Below are 22,929 nucleotides of genomic sequence, written 5' to 3' on the forward strand. Positions count from 1 at the left end.
GCCAGGACATTTCAGTACACTGGGTGTCAATAAGGTGAGGTGTAGAGGGGATTGCACAAATCCTCTTTGGGGTATAGGCTGTGGGCAGCAGATCAACTTGCAGAGACCTTTAGCTTGAGAAACTATTGACCCTCACTGGACACATGAGAAAATATAAATACTTCCTCAATATCAACCCTCTCACACTCAAAAATTTGAATTTAGATTTTGTTTTGCCTATATGGAGGAGCACACGGACTATGCAAATATGGGTACAAATATCATAGAATTATCAGTGGTGGTCTGGCCCATACCCAAAATGGTCAGTTGTGCTATAATAACATATCAAGTATTATTCCGTGCCCAATGTAAACAAATGAGACATCCCGGGCAATTTGATGCTAAGCAATCTAACTCCAAAATCTTATAAAATGCAGTAGCATAGAACACAAGCGTTTGACGACTGAGTAGAATGTTGGGAAACAGCGTCATCGAGTGGTAAGAAAATAGAACCTGCTGAACAATAATGTTACCACGGCAACAGAACGCAAACTCAGGACAATCGAGTTCCGAAGAAAAGGGGTAGAACTCTCTCAAGATGCTCATTTGACAAAGTGTTTCAGCAGAATACACCGTAAAGGGATTCATCGAATTGAAGGTAAGGAAAGATGTTCAAAACAAAACCGTATTTTACTCTGACATAATATTAGATAAAGTAGGTTGCAAAATAGTTTGTATGTTACAACAAGCCAATTTGGCTCCATTTCTGGGCGACATTTTTGATAAACTTTTGGAAACATAAATAATAAGAATAATTTATTAAATTTGTGAATCGCTTCTCATTATACAAAATCATCTCAAAGTGCATCAAATTAAAACCAAATAGAAACCAAATTGACAGGGCAACTGACACAAAGAACACAGATGACGCTATAAAGGACAAGGATACCAAGGAGAACAGCTACTAACATAAATCCTTCCTATGAAAGAGAAAGGTCTTTTGGCCCGTTTTAAACGAAACATTATTGTAACATTCTCTTGATGAAAACAACTAGGCAAAACTATAGACATGTCTTACACAGTTAGAATGTGGACAGAAAATAGCCTATGATGTTACTCACCATTTAGAGAATTCACTTGTTACCACATTCACCATTGTGATTCGATTGACTTATAGTTGACATGCAATGTGTGAAAAAACCTGTCCCCTATTTATCAGTCTTAGCAACCCTAATTGTGGTAAATTGCATTCACTTTCTACTGTAGGGATGCTGTCACCAACATCAAGGCACAGTAAGTATCAGTCATATAAGTCTTCATCTTGACACGCTGATACTGTACAATAGCTTTTACTAAACACATAGGGGAGAGTGGGGTAAATTGAGCCATTTTTTACTTTCAACATCACCCCGTCAAGGGATATATACTATTCTTTCTAACAAAGACATCTACATATATTTCAGGATGTTGTGTATCCCTGGAAATAACCAGAATTCATGTAAACATGAAAGTTTTGAAAACAGAGCTTGAAAACAAAACAAGTGGTCTCTTGGCACAACTTACCCCGGATATGGGGTAAGTTGAGCCATGGGACAGGGTAGGTTGAGCCATGGGACAGGGTAAGTTGAGCCATGGGACAGGGTAGGTTGAGCCATGGGACAGGGTAGGTTGAGCCATGGGACAGGGTAGGTTGAGCCATGGGACAGGGTAGGTTGAGCCATGGGACAGGGTAGGTTGAGCCGCCCGCACATTTTTTGTACTGAATTAAATATTACCACTACCTTTTAAAAACTATGTCTATCTTTGTTTCCCAAACACAATTCAACACAATCACAATCACTTTTTTGTCTTTTAATAATTTTAAGCATCTTTTAACACAGGCTTAATACCTAACAAACACTGTACTTAAAAACAACAACACTTTTAACATAGACCAGGCCCGGTTGTTACCTCATATCCCAGCAATAATGCCTTGCATTACACCTGGGAAGAAAACACTTCAATTTGCTCAACTTGCCATTGGCTCAACAATTGGGTCAACTTACCCCAAGGCAAACATTTTGACTACATTAGCCCACACAGCTACAAGGATGCACTTTCATGCTAGGTTTAGGACCTCATTTTGAAGCTTATAGAGAACCCAACTGATGTCTAGAGAAATCTTTAAATTATCTACTTTGGTTTAGATACAAGCACCATGAAACCTCTTATTAACATAGTACATTCATTTTACTTAGTGAAAATCAGTTTTATGGACCTAACTTTCTTACCACGTTTTCAATGTAGTTTCTTCCTTCACAGATTCCATGAAATTATAACCGATTCATTTTGTGTATAGTTTCTTAGAAACAAGGATGGCTCAACCCCTTTTGCTCAAGTTACCCCACTCTCCCATGGTGAATGAGACATGTTTTGTGAAGGCTCGCCATGCAAGACTAGGCTACTTTACACATCATAAACCTACTGTTTCTACTGGGTGTGAATTCTAGTTTTGATTTTCTATATTTTGTATGCGATTCTATTCGACAGGAGGACGAAACATGCTGTCAGGTCCCATAATAGTTGCCCAGTCGGCGAGTGCCACCAAGTCAGTGATCTCTACAGGTAGTAGCTATTGTACATATCATCTAACTAACTGCTTAGCATTACTTGTAATATTGATGATGAGTCACTTTGAGGTTACCCCTAGAATGATTCTGTCATAAAATAGACTAGGAAGAAGTCATGGAAAAATCCTGTTCCAATTCCATGTCGTTCATCTCACTTAGTCATTTGACTTTGATGACATCCCTCTAATCCCACTTCATTCCAGTCTAGGGTTAACCTGTTATAAACTACTGTAGATAACATAATTAAATAAATACTGTATAGAAAATGTAATCAACAGTTCAATCAACTGGTTCAGAAATGTATGACACCATCCTAGATGCACAAAGACAGTAAAATAGTAGTAGGGGAGAGTGGGGTACATTGAAACATTTTTTACATTCAGCATCACTCTGCCAAAGGAGATATAGTATTGTTTCTAACAAAGACGTCTACATATATTTCAGGATGTTGTATATCCGTGGAAATACTCCGAATTCATGTAAACTTTACAGTTTTAAAAACGTAGCCGGTTATGGGGAAAGTTGAGCTGCGGGACAGAGTCAGTTAAGTCGCCTACAAATTCCTGTACTGAATGAAATATTACCACTATCTTTTTAAAATCATCTTTATTTCCCAAATACAATTAAACACAATCACAATTGCTTTTTTTTTGTCTTTTAATAAAAATAAAAATAAATTAACACAGGCTTAACAAAACAAACACTTTGTACTAAAAAAACAACACTTTTACCATAGGCCAGGACCTGTTGTTACATCATATCCCAGCGATAATGCCTTGCATTACACCTGGGAATAAAACACTTAAATTTGCTCATTTTGTCATTGGCTCAATTTACCCCAAGGCAAACATTTTAACTATATTAGCCCACACAGCTACAAGGATGCACTTTCATGCTAGGTTTAGGACCACCTATTGAAGCTTATAGAGACTCCAACTGATGTATTGAACAATCTTAAAATTATATACAGTACTTTGGTTTAGATCCTAGCATTATGAAACCTGTAACACAATAAATTAAATTGACTTGGTGAAAAACAGTTTTATGTATCTAACTTGCATACTTTTTCTATATGGTTTCTTCCTTCACAAACTCCATAAAATTATGGGCTCTTCCTAAATATTTGGACAAATTATTCATTTTGTCTATGGTCTCGTAAACGCATGCTTCCTAGCCGAAACAGTTCGGAAGAGTTCGTGTATATATTATGATGACATTTTTTGACGTTTAATTCCCTTTGGACTTCAGTGACTGTTTTTTCAGCTATTCAGACACACAACATTTTTTCTGCAGGCGAGCCAAAGTTCGGAGCCAAAGTCTCCGCCCCTTAGTCGGCGATTGGTCAACAGTAGGGATTCTTCAATGAAGTCTTTGTTATCATTCAACGAAAGACGACTTATTTTCATGTAAATTTTTCACCAAACATCTTAGTTCGATGTGAAATTGCGCAAATAAGATTTCGGCAAAAACTTCAACATTTCATGAGTTATCTTGGATTCATTCTGAATATTTTGAGGAAGTGTATACTGGCTACGGCATTCCAAAATGGACAAACAGTACTATTGCTGCTTTTTAGAATTTTCAAGCGAAGGTCTTTTAATGGAGTATGGGAGCACACTCATTCGGTTTGGCTAGCCGAGTTCGGCTAGGCGCCAACTGAACTGAAGCATGCTGACGCCTTTACTCCTTTGGCTCAACTTACCCCACTCTCCCCTACTAGTTTATTCTTGGTATTGTGTTGGTGCAACATGCATGCTGTTTTTGAGAGGTCCATTTACTGGTACTGGTTTAAATGCAAGCCACAGTTGTCTATGGGCTACTCTTCTTCTGACATTTGTCCCTGTTTTTTATTGCTATGTGTGAAGATGTATGTAAACAGATGCCTGGGGCGAACCCTTTTAAAGTGCTTGACAACAGCGACATATTTCTGATCAGGAACAAGGAAAAGGAGCGCAGGAAACTGGTGTGTATGTGTGTGTGCACGTGTGTGTGACAATAAATATTTTAGTGTCATTATTATAGATTAAATACAATTGTTGACAATGCAACTTTGGCCAGGAATCAATCTGATCATGGGGTACCTGGCATTGTGTTTTTTAAAGGCAATTTCCGATTGAGCCTACATATGCAGTGTTTTCCGTGAATGCGATCTCCAAAATCATGTGTTATTCAATGCATTACACATATAGTTACTGTTTAGTTACCTCTGTCCAACTGGTATCTGTCCAACATCATGTCAAATAATGCACCTATTTTCATTCCAGGAGCTGCAGAGCCAGTTGAGTTTGCGGGTCCATGAGAAGTTGACCTATGCGGGCCGTATGAAGGCCAAGCAGGGTGACCTCCTCAGGGAACTGAGAGAGGGTCTGGAGGAGGATACAGCCCAGCCAGGAGGGGAGGAGAGCAGCCTGGCCCAGCAACAAAACACCCCTGCCTGGAGGGTGGCCATGATCAAAGGTGCACACACACCAACACACACTATGTTGCCTCACCATAATTGACATGTTATGACACACACTTTAGGTCCATACACACACATACTGTATAGTCTAGGCCTAAACACAAAGGCCTTAGGCTTACACTGGAGTCATTGACACAACTGAAATAATTATTATGGTCAATCCAGTGCACTGAAAATACACACTGCAAAACAACACTTTTTATTCGCCTCGGCCTTTATACCTAACCCCAGGCCCATCTTTTGACAATGCCATGCTATTTCATGTTGGTGGTACAGATGACAGATCTTAACTTGGGCCTAGATTCAATCAGATCAAGTGTTAACCGGCGATAGCAGACACCTGCGTAGCAGATGTTTTGGCAGTGTCAGAGGTGAAACTGCAGTTGGAGCCATCAAATCGGTGAGCAGCTGCTCTTGCGATCATTGTCACGAAGCCATGCCCGCCCCACTCTTGTTAGAAGTTCAGAGCGAGAAAGTATAGCCTATATAGAAATAATTACACTCAAATAAAAAAATCATTAAACCAAATAATGAGGATTTTCCATCATCCTAATCTCACATTCTAGTGTTCAAACTTGTAAACAAGGCTGCATGGGATATCTGTTATTGTGACTCCTCTGCATGGGATTTATGTTAATGTGACTCTTCTGCATAAGATTTCTGATAATGTGACTCCTCTGCATGATATATCTGTTAATGTGACTCCTTTGCATGGGATTTCTGTTAATGTGACTTGTGCAGCCAATGGCAATGTCCGTTTTAGGTATAATGCCGGGAGCCACTTGTGGATTTGACAGCTCTAACACAGTTCCACCTCAGACACCACCAAAACAACCGCTGTGTGGAACAGAGTCCATGATCAACCTTTTCCCTACTGCGTCAAAATGAGCAGTTCTCTTTCTCTCCGTGCAGGGACAGTTGAGTCATTGGGATCAGGGCTTGCTATCAAAATCATCCTCTCTCTCGCTCAAATGCTAGGCCTAGGTCCTATTACTGCAACATTCAGCCATACACATCAACAACCGTCGTTTCATATAGCTTATTAACACAAGCTATATTGGTCTCCACTAGGCTATGACATACAGGTGTCAAGTGTATCTGAAATGCAGCTGTACAGTAGGCCTCACCTAAACTATGGCCTACTGTAGCCTGTCAAAACTAATTGCACGCATAGGCCTATAATATCAGCTGTAAAGACAAGATGAAATTGAGAATAATGAGGTAGCCTACGGAATGGAGCACAATGGCGCGTGAAAGCCCATGATTTTTTTTTTAGCTCTACAGTATATGTTATCAAAAAAGAGGACAGCTTAGGAGTTCTAGCGAACCTAATGTTGCCAATCAACTGTCACAATGTAGCTCAATTGTGGTCTGGGGTGGTCTAGTGGTTAGGGCTGCTTCCTTCAGCGTGCACATGTAGGCTTACTGTGTTGGCATGGGTTTGATTCTGGCCCATACCCTTCTGGCACAAATAACTCAATCTCCCCATTGACTTGATTTAGTTACACATTTCAGATATTTTACCCTGATCTTGATAAGAAATGACCATACCAGACACTTTTATAGACAGTTGTATTTAGCAGATATCATAAATAGGAAACTAATAAAATAAGAACACCAACATTAGTTTCCAGTCATACAAAGTGTCAGGTAAATTGCCACAGTAGATTTGCCGTGGTAAGTGAGAAAATACTTTATTTCAATTGTATGGAATGCTTGTCAAATACAGTAGATCAATCGCACTTAGTCTGTTCAAAACGTTGACAGTACTAACCAGAGGGCGAACATATCTTGAAAGACTTTGGTTGCAAGCAGGACTAAGGTAACGATGACATCTGATAAGGAATGGTAATGAGGTGACCAATAATGGTTGCAATTTAGATCAGCTGTGCAGATTAATTTAGAATTTAAAGATGGTTTATTGAGACATCAGCTGGCGACAATCTAGTGCCATCAATGTTTGCAATATTTGCAATTAATGTTTTTGTTTTTTTAATCTCCAGAGGACAAATATATATATTTTAAAGCTTTGCTGCTACACATACATACATTTTACATATACATTTTACATATTCATTTTACATATACATTTGACATAAGCAGTACATTTTGCATACATGGTACTTTTAGTTTTATATAAATCAGTCACATAACAATAGAACATGACCAAATATAATCTATTTAACCCCAACCCTCAGCCACTCTCAGCCCATCCCACCTATCACCATAGACCACCCTCGCTTGGTTTCCATGTGCCACATATTTTTCAATTGTGCTGTGATGTTTTACATACTTTTTTAAACCTTTCTAATTGTATGGTATCCAGATTGTGAGCTAAAGATGAAAACTTTTCCTACGAGTATTATTTATGGACTGACTATGGCTTTCCATATCGCCCAACACTGCTATTTGTAAGGTTAATTATAAGTGTATGTTGTGATTTTTTAACCATTCCTGAACCTGTGACCAGAAACAAGCTACATAGGGGCAATACCAGAATAAATGATCTATTGATTCTGTCACTTCGCAGCAAAATCTACAGAGCTGAGATTGTTATGCCCCATATATATAGAATTCTTAGAAAGTGGCTAAAAAATATTTTTTTCACATTATCAGCGCAGCAATGCAAACATGGTAATTACGCGTCAATGTGCTGGCACCACACATGCCAGCAGTTTCATATGACAGAGATGGAAATACATATTATCTGTTAAAAATTCAGAATGAGGGGAGATCTATTTCAGTAGGCTTAGCCTATTAAATCACTGTCCTGCACAAATCAATGAAACATCATCATCACGTGTTCTCTCCCAATATGCATAGCCGAATGATGGATACCATCCTATATTTAAGAGTAATCCCCCCCGCCCCTGCCCCTTTTTTTGCACGCTGTCGGGACCACCATTGGACTGGCATAAATTGCACAAATTTCTAGTTGGGTCATGGTGTGGGGGTTAGGGTTGAATATTTTCCCGGTATTTTACAAATGTTCCACCCCGAGAGTAAATCATTTTTCTCCTGGGTAACCCAGTATTTCCCGCCAAAACCGGAAGTGTCATTCAAAAGCATTTCATGTCTGGATTTGATTAGAGCTTTGATTGAAAATTCAAGCCTGATGCTACCTGAGCCTGATGAGTCATACATTAAATACATTTAAAAGCCCTACATTAAAGACATTACATGGCCAAATTATTTCGTCATTATCCAATACATACAGTGCATTCGGAAAGTATTCAGACCCCTTGACTTTTTCCACATTTTGTTTCGTTATAACCTTATTCTAAAATGGATTAAATCGTTTTCCCCCCCTTCAGAAATGTTTGCTAAAAAAGTAATCAGACCATTTACTCAGTACTTTACTGAAGGACCTTTGGCAGTGATTACAGCCTAGAGTCTTCTTGGGTATGACGGAACAAGCTTGACACACCTGTATTTGGGGAGTTTCTCCCGATCTTCTCTGCAGATCCTCCCAAGCCCTGCCAGGTTGCATGGGGAGCGTCGCTGCACAGCTATTTTCAGGTCTCTCCAGAGATGTTCGATCAGGTTAAAGTCGGGCTCTGGCTGGGCCACTCAAGGACACTCAGAGACTTGTCACGAAGCCACTCCCACTCTTGGCTGTGTGGTTAGGGTCGTTGTCCAGTTGGAAGGTGAACCTTTCCCCAGTCTGAGGTCTTGAGCAGGTTTTCATCAAGGATCTCTCTTTACTTTGCTCCGTTCATCTTTCCCTCAATCCTGACTAGTCTCTCAGTCCCTGTCCCTGACAAACATCCCCAAGGCATGATGCTGCCACCACCATGCTTTACCGTAGTAATGGTGCCAGGTTTCCTTCCGACGGGATGCTTGGCATTCAGGCCAAAGAGTTCCGTCTTGGTTTCATCAGACCAGAGAATCTTTTTTCTCCTGGTCTAAGAGTCCTTTAGGTGCCTTTTGGCAAACTTCAAGAGGGCTGTCATGTGCCTTATACTGAGGAGTGGCTTCCGTCTGGCCACTCTACTATTAAGGCCTAATTGGTGGAGTAGTAATAGTCCGGTGGCTCCACGGAAAATTCCTTCGACCTCATTCCTTCGACCCCATGGCTTGGTTTCTTCTCTGATGTACCCTGTCAACTGTGGAACCTTATATAAACAGGTGTGTGCCTTTCCAAATTATGTCCAATCAATTGAATGTACCACAGGTGCTCCAATCAAGTTGTAGAAACATGTCAAGGATGATCAATGGAAACAGGATGCACCTGAGCTCAATTTCGAGTCTCATACCAAAGTTTCTGAATACTTATGTAAATAAGGTATTTCTGTTTTTGATTTGTAATAAATTTGCAAACATTTCTAAAACCCTGTTTTTGCTTTGTCATAATAGGATATTGTGTGTAGATTGATGAGGGAAAAACATTATATAATCAATTTTAGAATAAGTCTGTAACGTAACAAAATGTGGAAAAAGTCAAGGGGTCTGAATACCTGCTTGACCAGATGCAATGCTATTTCACAGTAAACAAATTGACAACAGACTTTCAACACGCTTATAGGGAAGGACACTCAACAAGCACAGCACCTACACAAATGGCAAATGACTGATGATTGGCTGAGAGAAATTTATGATAAAATTATTGTTGGGGCTGTCTTGTTAGACTTAAGTGCAGCTTTTGACATTATCGATCATAGTCTGCTGCTGGAAAACATATGTGTTATGGCTTTAAACCCCCTGTTATAATGTGGATAAAGAGATACTTGTCTAACAGAACACAGAGGGTATTCTTTAATGGAAGCCTCTCAAACATAATCCAGGTTGAATCAGGAATTCCCCAGGGTAGCTGTTTATGCCTTGCTTTTATTTTTTACTAACTGACTTTGAGTAAAGCCAGAGTGTCTATGTATGCGGATGACTCAACACTATTAAAAAAGAGAAGCAGTTAGTTTCAGAAGTGGGTGACAAGGAATAAGTTAGCCATAAATATTTCCAAAACTAAAAGCATTGTATTTGGAACAAAACATTCACTAAACCCTAAACCTCAACTAAATCTTGTAATAAATAATGTGGAAATTGCTCAAGTTGAGATGCTTTGAGTTACCCTGGATTGTAAAACTGTCATGGTCAAAACATATTGATACAACAGTAGCTAAGATGGGGAGAAGTATGTCCATGATAGAGCACTGCTCTGCCTTCTTAACAACACTATCAACAAGGCAGGTCCTACAGGCCCTAGTTTTGTCGCACCTTGACTACTGTTCAGTCGTGTGGTAAAGGTGCCACCAAAAAGGACTTAGGAAAATTGTAATTGGGTCAGAATAGGGCAGCATGGCTGGCCCTTGGATGTACACAGAGAGCTAATATTAATAATATGCATGTCAATCTCTCCTGGCTCAAAGTGGAGGAGAGATTGACTTCATCACTAATTGTATTTATGAAAGGTTGAATGCATGTTGAATGCACTGAGCTGACTGTCTAAACTACTGGCACACAGCTTGGACACCCATGCATACCCCAGAAGACATGCCACAAGAGGCCTCTTCACAGTCTCCAAGTCCAGAACAGACTATGGAAGGCACACAGTACTACATAGAGCCATGACTACATGGAACTCTATTCCACATCAAGTAAATGATGAAAGCAGTCAAATTAGATTTAAAAAACAGATTAAAAAACACCTTATGGAACAGTAGGCTCATGCATATATATATCTTTCATAATTTTTCCCCTAATGTTATTAGCCTACCTCCTCTTTCTCTCTCTATTGTTGCTTCATTCTTTCCTCGCTTTCAACAGGTAAAGGAAACAAGTTTTATTGTCCTTATCTTCATCATTCTAATGACATCCTTGAATAATATAGGACTAGAATTAGATGCAGAAGGCTTTCACTTCTCTTCATGAAGATTGAATGGTTATGGGTCTGAATAAATAACTGCTATAGCCTTCGCTCTTCTTTAAAACTACCTGGGAGGACTAGGGCTATATATCAATCTATATTGAACAAAAATATAAACACAACATGCAACAATTTCAAAGATTTTACTGAGTTACAGTTCATATAAGGAAATCAGTCCATTGAAATACATTCATTAGGACCTAATTCATGGATTTCACATGACTGGGAATACGGATGTGCATCTGTTGGTCACAAATGCCTTAAAAAAAAAGGTAGGGGCGTGGATCATAAAACCACTCAGTGTCTGGTGTGGCCACTATTTACCTCATGTAGCAAGACATCTCCTTCACATAGAGTTGATCAGGCTGTTGATTGTGGCCTGTGGAATGTTGTTACACTCCTCTTCAATGGCTGTGCGAAGTTGTTGAATATTGGTGTGAACTGGAACGCGGTGTCATACACGTCGATCCAGAGCATCCCAAATATGCTCAATGGGTGACATGTCTGGAGTATGCAGCTCATGGAAGAACTGGGACATTTTCAGCTTCAAGGAATTGTGTACAGATCCTTGCGACATGGGGCCGCCGTGATGGTGGCGGATGAATGGCACCACAATGGGCCTCAGGATCTCATCATGGTATATCTGTGCATTCAAATTGCTGTTGATAAAATGCAAGTGTGTTCGTTGTCCGTAACTTCTGCCTGCCCATTCCATAACCCAACCGGCACGATGGGACACTCTGTTCACAACGTTGACGTCAGCAAACCACTAGCCCACACAATGCCATACTGCCCGGTACTGCCATACTGCCCATCCGTGAAGAGAATACTTCTCCAGCGTGCCAGTGGCCATTGAAGGTGAGCATTTGCCAATTGAAATTGTTTACGACGGCGAACTGCAGTCAGATAAAGTTCCTGGTGAGGCTGAACAGCACGCAGATGAGCTTCCCTGAGGCCGGTTCCTACAGTTTGCGCAGATATTTTTCGGGTGTGTAATCCCATAGTTTCATCAGCTGTCCGGGTGTCTAGTCTCAGACGATCCCGCAGGTGAAGAAGCCGGATGTGGAGGTCCTGGGAAAGCGTGGTTACAAGTGGTCTACGGTTGTGAGGCCTGTTGAACATACTACCAAATTCTCTAAAACAACGTTGGAGGCAGCTTATGGTAGAGAAATTAGCATTAAATTCTCTGACAACAGCTCTGGTTGACATTACTGCAGTCAGCTTGCCAATTGCACGCTCCCTCAAGACTTAAAACATCTGTGGCATTCTATTGTGTGACAAAACTGCACATTTTCGAGTGGCCTTTTATTGTCCCCAGCACAAGGTGCACCTGTATAATGATCATGATGTTTAATCAACTTCTTGATATGCCACATCTGTCAGGAGGATGAATTTTCTTGGCAAAAGAAAAATGCTCACTAACAGGGATGTAAACAAATGTGTGCACAACATTTGAGAGATATACGATTTTTGTGTGTATGAAACATTTTTGGGATCTGTTATTTCAGCTCATGAAACATGGGACCAACACTTTACATGTTGCGTTTATATATTTGTTCTGTATAGAACAGGAGTATCTATTTTGGATGCAATTTGAATGGAGTTGATGGAGAAAGTGCTCGCACGTTCACTGATTTAAAGCAACGATATTCAAGTGCTAGGCTGTTGTAAAACTCTGCAGCTGCATTAAAAAATATATATCTTTACAATAAAAACTTTTGGTGGCCCCTGAAAGCCAGATAGAGATGGATAAATTAGATGCACATTCAGGCATTATTTTACTGTAGCTACTATAGACTATGCCGCAGCAAATGCAGGCCTACCTGTTCCGAGAATAAAAGTTATGGTAGGTCTACATGCATTGTGAACTGCGCTCCATTCTGAGATGGGCTGTCTGTCCCCACCCTGAGTGTTGATGATTCATCATGCAGGCACCGCAGAGAAACCAGATTTAGACATTGCATACATTGGCAAGAAAAAGTATGTGAACCCTTGGAATTACCTGGATTTCTGCATAAATTGGTCATACCATTTGATCTGATCTTCATCTATGTCACAACACTAGACAAACACTGTCTGCTTAAGCTAATAACACACAAACAATTATAGATTTTCATGTCTTTATTGAACACACCGTGTAAACCTTCACAGTGCAGGGTGGGAAAAGTATGTGAACCCTTGCATTTAATAACTGGTTGAACCTCCTTTGGCAGCAATAAACTCAACCAAACGTTTTCTGTAGTTGCGGATCAGACCTGCACAACGGTCAGGAGGAATTTTTAACCATTTATCTTTACAAAACTGTTTCAGTTCAGCAATATTCTTAGGATGTTTGGTGTGAACCGCTCTCGAGGTCATGCCACAGCATTTTAAATCGGGTTGAGGTCAGGACTCTGACTGGACCACTCCAGAAGGCGTATTTTCTTCTTTGTTGATTTACTTCTGTGTTTTGGGTCGTTGTCTTGTTGCATCCCCCAACTTCTATTGAGCTTCAATTGGCAGACATATATCCTAACATTCTCCTGAAAAATGTCTTGATAAACTTGGGAATACATTTTTCCGTCAATGATAGCAAGCTGTCCAGGCCCTAAGGCAGCAAAGCAGTCCCAAACCATGATGCTCCCTCCACCATACTTTACAGTTGGGATGAGGTTTTGATGTTGGTGTGCTGTGCCTTTTCTTCTCCACACATAGTGTTGTGTTTTCCTTCCAAACAACTCAACTTTAGTTTAATCTGTCCACAGAATATTTTGCCAGAAGCACTGTGGAACATCCAGGTGCTCTTTTGCAAACTTCAGACGTGCAGCAATGTTTTTTTTTTCTTCTGTGGTGTCCTGCCATGAACACCATTATTGTTTCGTGTTTTACATATAGTAGACTCGTCAACAGAGATGTTAGCATGTTCCAGAGATTTCTGTAAGTATTTAGCTGACACTCTAGGATTCTTCTTCACCTCATTGAGCATTCTGCACTGTGCTCTTGCAGTCATCTTTGCAGGAAGGCCACTCCTAGGGAGAGTAGCAACAGTGTTGAACTTTCTCAATTTATAGACCATTTGTCCTACCGTGGACTGATGAACATCAATGTTTTTAGAAATACTTTTATAACCCTTTCCAGCTTTATGCAAGTCAACAATTCTTAATCTTAGGTCTTCTGAGATCTCTTTTGTTCGAAGCATTGTTCACATCAGGCAATGGTTCTTGTGAATAGCAAACTCAAATTTTGTGAGTGTTTTTGTTGGGCAGGGCAGCTCTAACCAACACCTCCAATTTCGTCTCATTGATTGGACTCCAGGTTAGCAGACTCCTGACTCCAATTAGCTTTTGGAAAGGTCATTAGCTTAGGGGTTCACATACTTTTTCCAACCTACACTGTGAATTTTGTAATTATGTATTCAATATAGACAAGAAAAATACAATCATTTGTGTGTTATTAGTTTAAGCTCACTGTGTTCATCTATTGTTGTGACTAAGATGAAGATCAGATCAAATTTGATGACTAATTTATGCAGAAATACAGGTAATTCCAAAGGGTTCACATACTTTTTCTTGCCGCTGTATAATTGAAAAGTTCCATTTCACGCCATGCTGTTCATATAAATAATGAATTATAATTTACCGTTTTCTCACAGTTATTTAGTGGTTTTAGGCGACAAATCCCAGTAAATCTTGGTAACCGGGTTCCTGCCATTCAACTCTAGTTGGGTCATTCCAATGAGTTGGGTTCGGGGCTGTTGGAACTGAAGATGCTGTATACCCAGCTTATGGTAGGTACGGTACTGCATTATAATAGCCTACAAAGACCGCTTCCAGCTGCCCCCTGGCGCCAAGTCTAAATATTCAGTATTCATTCACGTCCTCCTGCTGCAGGACTAATTTCCTCCGGCGATGAAATGGGTCAAATTAAGATCCGACATCTGTATACACCGTCCAACCAAATGCTTACTTGCAGGTTCCTTCTTGACAGTGCAACAACAGTAAGAAATAATACAATATAAGATTGTGAACAAAAAGTAAATGACTCAGTAGAATAAACATTTTAGCAAAAGTATAATACAGGAAGGCACAATTTATAGTCCTATATTTACACGTGTATTGGGGAAAGGGGGATTGGGGGGCAAGTGTTTAAATTGTGCAGTATTTAGCAGTCTGTTATCAGCAGTTGTGATGTGTGTGGCATGAATGTATGTGTGTGTGTAACCAACCATACTGTTTCTCCCCAGATCGCAATATTGACAAAGAGAGCATGAATGAGTTTATCACCAAGAAAAGGGAGATGTTTCTGCTGGAGGTAAGAAGGGAACGAAGGTCCATTAAAACTGCCCGGGTGATCATGTTATGCTCTTTATGACAACTGGAATGTGTCCACAGATATTCGTTCTTTATACGATACAGAAATGCTTGATCATTGAATTAAAAGTAAATGTATTGTTATGTATTCGTCTTTAGTGGTTCCCACTAGTGAGGAGTAGCCTGTGTGCAGGTACAGTCAATACAAGTTTATCCAGCTCCCTCAAGTTGGTGGCATTTCCCACCTCTTGACATCTCCCTTCTTCCCGCCCTCAATCTTTCTCTCTCCTGTCCATCCATCCTCCAACCCTGCCTGTCCATTCTCATCCCTAATCCCCCATCTCTCTCTCCCTTCTCATTCCTAATCCCCCATCCCTATCTCCCTCATCTCTCTCTCCCCTTCTCATCCCTAATCCCCCATCTCTCTCTCCCTTCTCATCCCTAATCCCCCATCTCTCTCTCCCCATCCCTATCTCCCTCATCTCTCTCCCCCTCTCTCCCAGTACTCCTTGGCTGTGAAGCGTGGAGAGATCGAGAAGCTGGAGAAAATGGCGACTGGCCAGGAGAGGAAGCTGATGCGCGCCGAGCTGTTCCTGGAGGACGACGCCATCATGTTCGACGAGTTCCTCAAAGAGAATGACAAGAACTCTGTGGAGGCCATCAAAGTGTAATAACTAACAATATGGTTGCTATATGTACAATCTATCTTCCTCTTCTACTTCATAAAATCACATGGGGTCTCCATTTTGCACAGTGCTGAGTTAGAGACCAAAGTGAAACTGGAGAAGGTGACTGAGATCAAGAGGCTCACGACTAGGATGGTGACCATTAAGAGGTGGGTAGTACACAGAGCATTACAGCTAGGATGACCATGGCCTCCCGCCTCAGTATAATATTGGAACTATTGGCATAAATAAACTATAGTCAATGCTTGATGTACGTGAAAAAGTCATAAAGGTTACACATCATGTACACCACCGTTCAAAAGTTTGGGGTCACTTAGAAATGTACTTGTTTTTGAAAGAAAATGTAATTTTTTTGTCCATTAAAATAACATAGAATTGATCAGAAATACAGTGTAAAACATTGTTAATGTTGTAAATGACTTTTGTAGCTGGAAGCCCATTTTCAGCAACCATCACTCATGTGTTCCAATGGCACGTTGTGTTAGCTAATTCAAAAGGCTAATTGATCATTAGAAAACCCTGTGAAGAGGCGACTCCGGGATGCTGGCCTTCTAGGCAGAGTTCCTCTGTCCAGTGTCTGTGTTCTTTTGCCCATCTTAATATTTTATTTGTATTGGCCAGTCTAAGATATGGCTTTTTCTTTTCAACTCTGCCTAGAAGGCCAGCATCCTGGTGTCGGCTCTTCACTGTTGATGCTGAGACTGGTGTTTTGCGGGTACTATTTAATGACAGGTGACTGTTTCTCAAACTAGACACTCTAATGTACTTGTACTCTTGCTCAATTGTGCATCGGGGCCTCCCACTCCTCTTTCTATTCTGGTTAGAGCCAGTTTGTGCTGTTCTGTGAAGGGAGTAGTTCACAGCGTTGTACGAGAGCTTCAGTTCCTTGGCAATTTCTCGCATGGAATAGCTTTCATTTCTCAGAACAAGAATAGACTGATACATTTCAGAAGAACGTTCTTTGTTTCTGGACATTTTGAGCCTGTAATCGAACCCACAAATGCTGATGCTCCAGATACTCAACTCAGTACTCAAAAGTCTAAAGAAGGCCAGTTGTATTGCTTCTTAAATCAAGACAACAGTTTTCAGCTGTGCTAGCATAATTGCAAAAGTGTTTTCTAATGATCAATTAGCCTTTTAAAATTATAAACTTGGATTACCTAACACAACATGCCATTGGAACACAGGAGTGATGGTTGCTGATAATGGGCTTCTGTACACCTATGTAGATATTCCATTCAAAATCAGCCGTTTCCAGCTACAATAGTCATTTACAACATTAACAGTGTTTACACTGTATTTCTGATCAATTTTATGTTATTTTAATGGACAAGAAATGTGCTTTTCTTTAAAAAACAAGGACATTTCTAAGTGACATCAAACTTTTGAAAGGAAGTGTATATCTCAAAGGTGTGTGTGTGCGCGTGTTCATGCATTTGTTTGTGTGTGTGCGTGCATGCTCTTCTCCTGCAGTGACATCTCTAAGTTTGAGGACATCATAAAGGAGTACACCATGTACAAGGAGTTTCTCTTCAAGCTGTCTCCTCCAGAGTGGCAAGAGGCACAGAGGGCCAAGGGTAAGACCCCCAAAGCCAAGTCTACCACCAAGTCTGCCACCAAGGACAAGTCCAAAGAGAAAGACAAAAACGAGAGGGCCACACCGAAAAGAGGTTCTAGTATGTCTTCTTTCTTAGTGTTTTGTTATGTATTGTTGCATAAACATTTGACTTCAGTACTGTGATGTAGGTGCCTGTAAAATGGTGACGGGCTGTTGCATTTGATGCTATTTTGTGTCTATACTAAAGCGCCCCTTTTTTAATCTCCGTTTTCTGTCTCTCCCTTACACACACGTACACACTTGCACGCGCACACGCACACAGTTGTGGAAAGCAGGGCGTCCTTTGCGAGTCTGGAGCTGCCCCCTCTCCGGGATGCCAGGGCCCCCTCTAGACAGTCGATAGTCCAGAGTGACAAACCGTGAGTGTGTGTGTGTGTGTGTGTCACAAATCACGAGTACAACATTGGGCCTCAGGGTATCTATGTGAGTCACCCATTGGCAGAAGTGGGTTTTGAATATGACCGTGTTCTATGCTATAATTTTGGCACATCTTTGTGCTGAGTTCCTGTCTTTTCAGGAGTCCTGTGGCAGAACTGGAGACCGACAGCTCTGAATATGAGGTTAGTTTCAACCTTAGAAGGTAAGAATTACACTGGAGGATAACGGCATTCTGGAAAATGTGAAAATTGAATAAATATATGACTTAAAATGTCAAGGGCCGATTTTCCGGACACAGATTAAGCTCAGGCCTAAAAGGTATGCTTAATGGATCAGTCTCGACTAAAATACCTATACTCCAAGGGCGCGTTCAAGCAGATCACTTTTGACCGTCGTTGGTCGCTGCCTTCCAAAGTGTGTCGCATTAAGGGAATAAACATTTTCGACTTGCGCCTACACGACGACTGCATGAACTCATGAACCTTTGAATGCAGTCAACTGCAAGTTTCTGCAGTTGCTCTTCACCAACTTCATCCTACAGCCATAGCCTGGATTGTGGGAGGTTCTATTGTCAACCAATCATTAGGGTGTTTTTGTTTGCTCCACGCGAAAGTGACCAAACACGTGACTGAAACCGAAACCAACTTTGCCGCGATTCATGTATACAGTGGATATGTACAAATTAATGTGATATTTGGGGCTCTCAATCACTAATTGATAGTACAATGTACACACATATATTTACAGTTTGTGAGTGTGTAATATGGAGGTCGGAGACATGTTTATTTCGACATTACAAAGAAAAGCTTGTATAAACAATGGCAACACTGCCATGTTGAACTGAGCCTTCCTGTTGAAAAACCATTCCTGTTGTATTCGGGCGCATGTAACAAATTTGATTTGATTTGTGTCCGACTTTCGGCTGTCGCAGATGCACCTCCCCCGACTTCACTCCTCGACTTTCGTCTGCAGTTGGTTGCTTCAGCCTGACTACTTAAACGAGCCCCATGACTAGGATTGATCTGGGAAAACCAAGCAAAATCTGATTATGTTGAACTTCAACCCCACTAGCCCATCCAGGCAACCTAGCTTCCTGCTAAAGGATATCTTTCCCTGTACATTTTTATAAACTTTTGCCTACTTTTCAATTTGCCCTGGATTAAGTCTATGAGAGAATATCAATAGCGTTTCCTCGATTCCTCACGTCCACTCTCCTCGCCTCCTTCTCAAAACTCGCCCCTCTGACCTTCTAATCCAATGGGTTTTGAGAAGGAGGTGAGGAGAGATGACGTGATGAATCAAGGAAATGCTATTGAGATTCTCTGTATGTCCCTATGCTTATCTGTGTGTGGTGATTGTCGCCCCCTGCAGGAACACCCAGAGCTGTATTTCACAGACCCCAGGCAGCTTCTGGAGTTGCTTTCAGAGCTGGAGGAGCAGAACCTCTCTCTGATCCAGAACTCCAGGGAGACGGAGGAGGCCCTGGAGGTGTTCAGTAAGGTCATGGACCATTCAAGAAAGAAAATGTAAGTAAGACCTGCTGGGGTTAGAGGTGAGAGGTAGATAGAGAGTGAAGTGAGTACTACAGATGGAAGTGAATGTAGAGATTCACACAGTGGCTCGGACCACTGGATTATGCCTCTCATTCCAGTTACACTGGTTTGGATTTCTCCCTGACCAATATGGCTGCCATTTTCACTCCATTCGGGAACTTTGAGGGTTTATGTCAAAGCCCTTCTGGTAATGTAATAGGATCTCCAGATAGAATATGAACAAAATGTTTAGAATTACAGGACATTAGCTGTAAAACGGCAAAATGTTCTCCCAGCCTCATGGCAAAATTTGTAGAATAGCAGGAAATTAGTTTTAAAATTCTAAATTATCTCAACATCATTGCAAAATGTGTAAAATAGCATGAGATTAGCTATAAAACTGCACATGTTCCTCTCTGCTCCATGACAAAATGTGTAGAATTGCAGGAGATTAGCTTTTAAAATACAACATTCTCTCAGCCTTATTGCAAAATGGGCAGAATAGCAATATAATTCATATTAATAATTAATTTAATTTGTAAAGTGCTTTTCTCAGACCAGAGGCGAAAAGATAAATAATAACAATACAGAATGATTAAATGATAATAAAAACAATCCAGAACACAGACAACAATCAACGCTATATGCAGGTGTGGTCGGATCCGGAGGACATGAGAACAGAATTAGCAGAGGTCCTAGAAAGCTTTACTGAACAGCACGGTCTTGAGCTGTGCCTTAAATGAGAACAGAGACTCTGCAGTCCTAATAGTGTCTGGAAGTGCGTTCCACAGCCACAGAGCCGCGTAACTGAAAGCCCTGTCACCCATAGTTTATAGTCTGCTGAAGGGCTGCGGAAGGGAGATGGACCTGGAGGAGCAAAGGGTGGAATGAGGTCAGACAGGTACTTTGGTCCAGAGTTGTTCGTAGCTTGGTAGGTGTGAACCAGGATTTTGTAGTGGAGGTTGAACAGTGGAGGTTGAACAGCACTGGAGTGATGTGCTCGCGGGGGAGGTGTGGGTGAGGACACGTGCAGCACAATTTAGGAAATAGCCTGTTTAGGCACTTGGCAGATGTTCCAACAAAAAGGGTAAATATGTGTAGAATTGCAGGAAATTAGCTTTAAAAATGCAAAATTCTCTCAGCCTCATTGCAAAATGTATAGAATAGCATGAGATTAGCTATAAAACTGCAAAAGTTTATCTCTTATTGCCCCATGGCAATATGTGTAGAATTGTGTGAAATTTGCTTTAAAACAGCAACATTTTCTCTCTGCCTCATGGCAAAATGTTTAGAATAGCATGATTTTAGCGATAAAAATTCCAAGTTATTGTAGAAAGTAAATTATTTTGACTGACATTGACAAGTGCTAGGATGTTTTATGTCATGAGGTCCCTTCATAGTTCCTTTTCTCTCTTTCCTCGCCTGCATTCGTTTCTATGTGTTGCGCGGCTCCCCCCCTCTCTGCAGGGAGCTGGAAACCGTCCAGCTGACCCAGCAGATAGACATCATGACCCACACCATCCAGAGGGAGAGGGACCGGGCTGCCGAGCTGGAGCTGAGGGCCCGCCTCTTCAACTTTGGGAAGTACAAATCTGCCGACCAGGTAGGAGAGAGAAGACTACCCTTGAGACAGTGATCTAAAGTCAGTTTAGAGTCTGTCCGTCCCTAATGGTCAATGTTCAGATTTGGGGAAGGTAAGCAAATCCTACATCTGTGCCTAATGACACTTCTACTCACAGTGAGAAATGGGACAGGTCACACAGAGGACATGCTAATGTCAGTAGTGAGCCCGTCATTGGCCTTAGATCATATAGATCTTTCTCTCTCACCTTTGTTCCTCCACTGTAGGAGTTTATGTTGGACTCCCTGGGCGCTAAGGTGGAGGAGGTGTACCGGAGCTGCGTGGGCGACACAGAGGCCAACCTGAACACGCTGCAGATGCTGACGGTTATCGAGAGCCGCCTGGGCGAGCTGCTGGAGAACGTGGAGATGATCCCCAAGGAGCGACTGCTGATGGCCGAGAGGACCAAGGAGAAGGAAAGGAGGCTCAGGTAGGGGAGAGTTGGAACACAGCCTCGTAGGACCATCATATAGGCTAGTCAGGTTGGCCCCATTCCATTTCAACCTACACGTCTTAAGGATCTAAGCTTTAGGCTTTGCCTGTTCCATGTGGTAGCTGGGTGCCAGAGCTGAGTTTCTTTCAGTTTAAAGCACATCTCTGTGAAGTTGACAACTAGACTGGAGATTTAGCCGTTTAGATTAAATTAATCGACCCTTCTCCTCCTTTCCCGCCCATGATCCTTTGCTTCCTTTCCCTAGGCTGCGTGATGAGAAGATGCATCAGGCGAAGCAGCACCAGGAGGAGAGGCTGAAGAGGGCCCTGGAGAGAGCCCAGGCCGACATCAAGAAAACAGTCAGTCACACAATCTGCCTCAACACCACACCATTACAATCCGCCAAAAAATCTGTGTGAAACATGACATTTTCATTAGACGCCTACAACCCAGATTACATTGCGTAACTATGGGCTGGATTCAGTCTGTATCGCAGAAGATCCGCATGAAAAAATGTAAGGTCATTTCTGATTGAGCCGGCATATGCAGATTTTACGGTGAATGCAGGAATATTACCTTTAAATTTAAATCGAGCTATGCCGTGGATCTTCTGCGATACTTCCACGATATGGATTGAATGCAGCCCTAAGCCATTGGTTTAGTTACCTGGGCGACTGTTCTATTATAATATATGGTAGAAATGGAGAATAACCATGACGTTTGATAAATATCCGGAGTTTATGTCATATAATTAATTGTACTACAGAAACCATACCATTGTGTTCCCTTTATTTGACGATGCTTTTCTCCAGACTGGCAAGAAATTGATGGCCAGATCACAGCCCCCTGCCGGCAAGCTGAAGACCAGCCAGGTGTATGACATCTCAGACAAGGAGAAAGAAGAGCAGCTTTACTTCTTCACCTAATGGGCAGAGTCAGTCACAGTACTGACCAGAACTCATTCAATATGTTTTGGCCTATTGTGGGGCTGTGACTGACTCACTGTAAATACTGACCAATAATTGGATATGACATGACAGGTATAAGTAAGACTTTTCAAATGTCTCCATTGGACACTGGTGATGTCACATGATGGGATAGGTCCTACTTTTTTGGTGCTGGGTGGTTGTTTATATTGACTCAGTGGGGAGCATGTGGACTGTTTTGGTGGAGAGCTTTCTGGGGCAGGTGAACAGTACTCTCCCCACACATTTTATAGGCTTGGATTATTTTGTGTTACCAGATTTACAATATTTTGCCATACCAGATTGTTTTATGACATTTCTTATCCGTTATATTATTGATAATCTATTGTGCTTCTTTACCTGATCATATCTGAATAGCAGTTAGATGGACTGCATGCATGTGATGAACAAATTAATAAACATTTCACAATAAAAAGTTCTGCTCTTGCCTCTTTGGAGTCAATGTAAACCTATAATCTATAACCTCAGAGTGAA

At 41.2% G+C, this 22,929-nt stretch overlaps 1 protein-coding gene across 3 annotated transcripts; it reads left to right on the forward strand.

Annotated features, from left to right (window-relative positions):
• Positions 1–522: 522 nt before the first annotated feature.
• LOC115142806 (cilia- and flagella-associated protein 100-like) lies at positions 523–22,873 on the forward strand. Of its 3 annotated transcripts, none has more exons than XM_029682562.2 (16): positions 523–637; positions 1,246–1,272; positions 2,509–2,583; positions 4,454–4,551; positions 4,853–5,045; positions 15,135–15,202; positions 15,705–15,868; positions 15,956–16,036; positions 17,361–17,563; positions 17,768–17,864; positions 18,023–18,065; positions 19,255–19,409; positions 20,883–21,018; positions 21,264–21,466; positions 21,735–21,828; positions 22,282–22,873. In XM_029682562.2, the coding sequence occupies exons 2-16, from the start codon at positions 1,248–1,250 to the stop codon at positions 22,393–22,395; spliced, it is 1,749 nt and encodes a 582-aa protein (XP_029538422.2). In that variant the 5' UTR covers positions 523–637; positions 1,246–1,247; the 3' UTR covers positions 22,396–22,873. The 3 variants fall into 3 exon arrangements, with proteins under 3 accessions (XP_029538422.2, XP_064857711.1, XP_064857712.1); XM_065001639.1 differs by having other exon boundaries at positions 556–637; positions 17,361–17,557; XM_065001640.1 differs by lacking the exon at positions 2,509–2,583 and having other exon boundaries at positions 556–637.
• The last annotated feature ends 56 nt before the right edge of the window (positions 22,874–22,929 follow it).

This window comes from Oncorhynchus nerka, linkage group LG15 (genome assembly GCF_034236695.1).
Source record: "Oncorhynchus nerka isolate Pitt River linkage group LG15, Oner_Uvic_2.0, whole genome shotgun sequence".
Classification (NCBI taxonomy): Eukaryota; Metazoa; Chordata; class Actinopteri; order Salmoniformes; family Salmonidae; genus Oncorhynchus; species Oncorhynchus nerka.

What these genes read in the sequence shown, in the direction of transcription:
- LOC115142806 (XM_029682562.2), top strand. Translation starts at nt 1,248, where the DNA reads ATGCTGTCACCAACATCAAGGCACA. An exon ending in CAAGTCAGTGATCTCTACAG is followed by an intron (nt 2,584 to 4,453) that starts GTAGTAGCTATT and finishes CTATGTGTGAAG; the next exon opens with ATGTATGTAAACAGATGCCT. An exon ending in GAGGGTGGCCATGATCAAAG is followed by an intron (nt 5,046 to 15,134) that starts GTGCACACACAC and finishes GTTTCTCCCCAG; the next exon opens with ATCGCAATATTGACAAAGAG.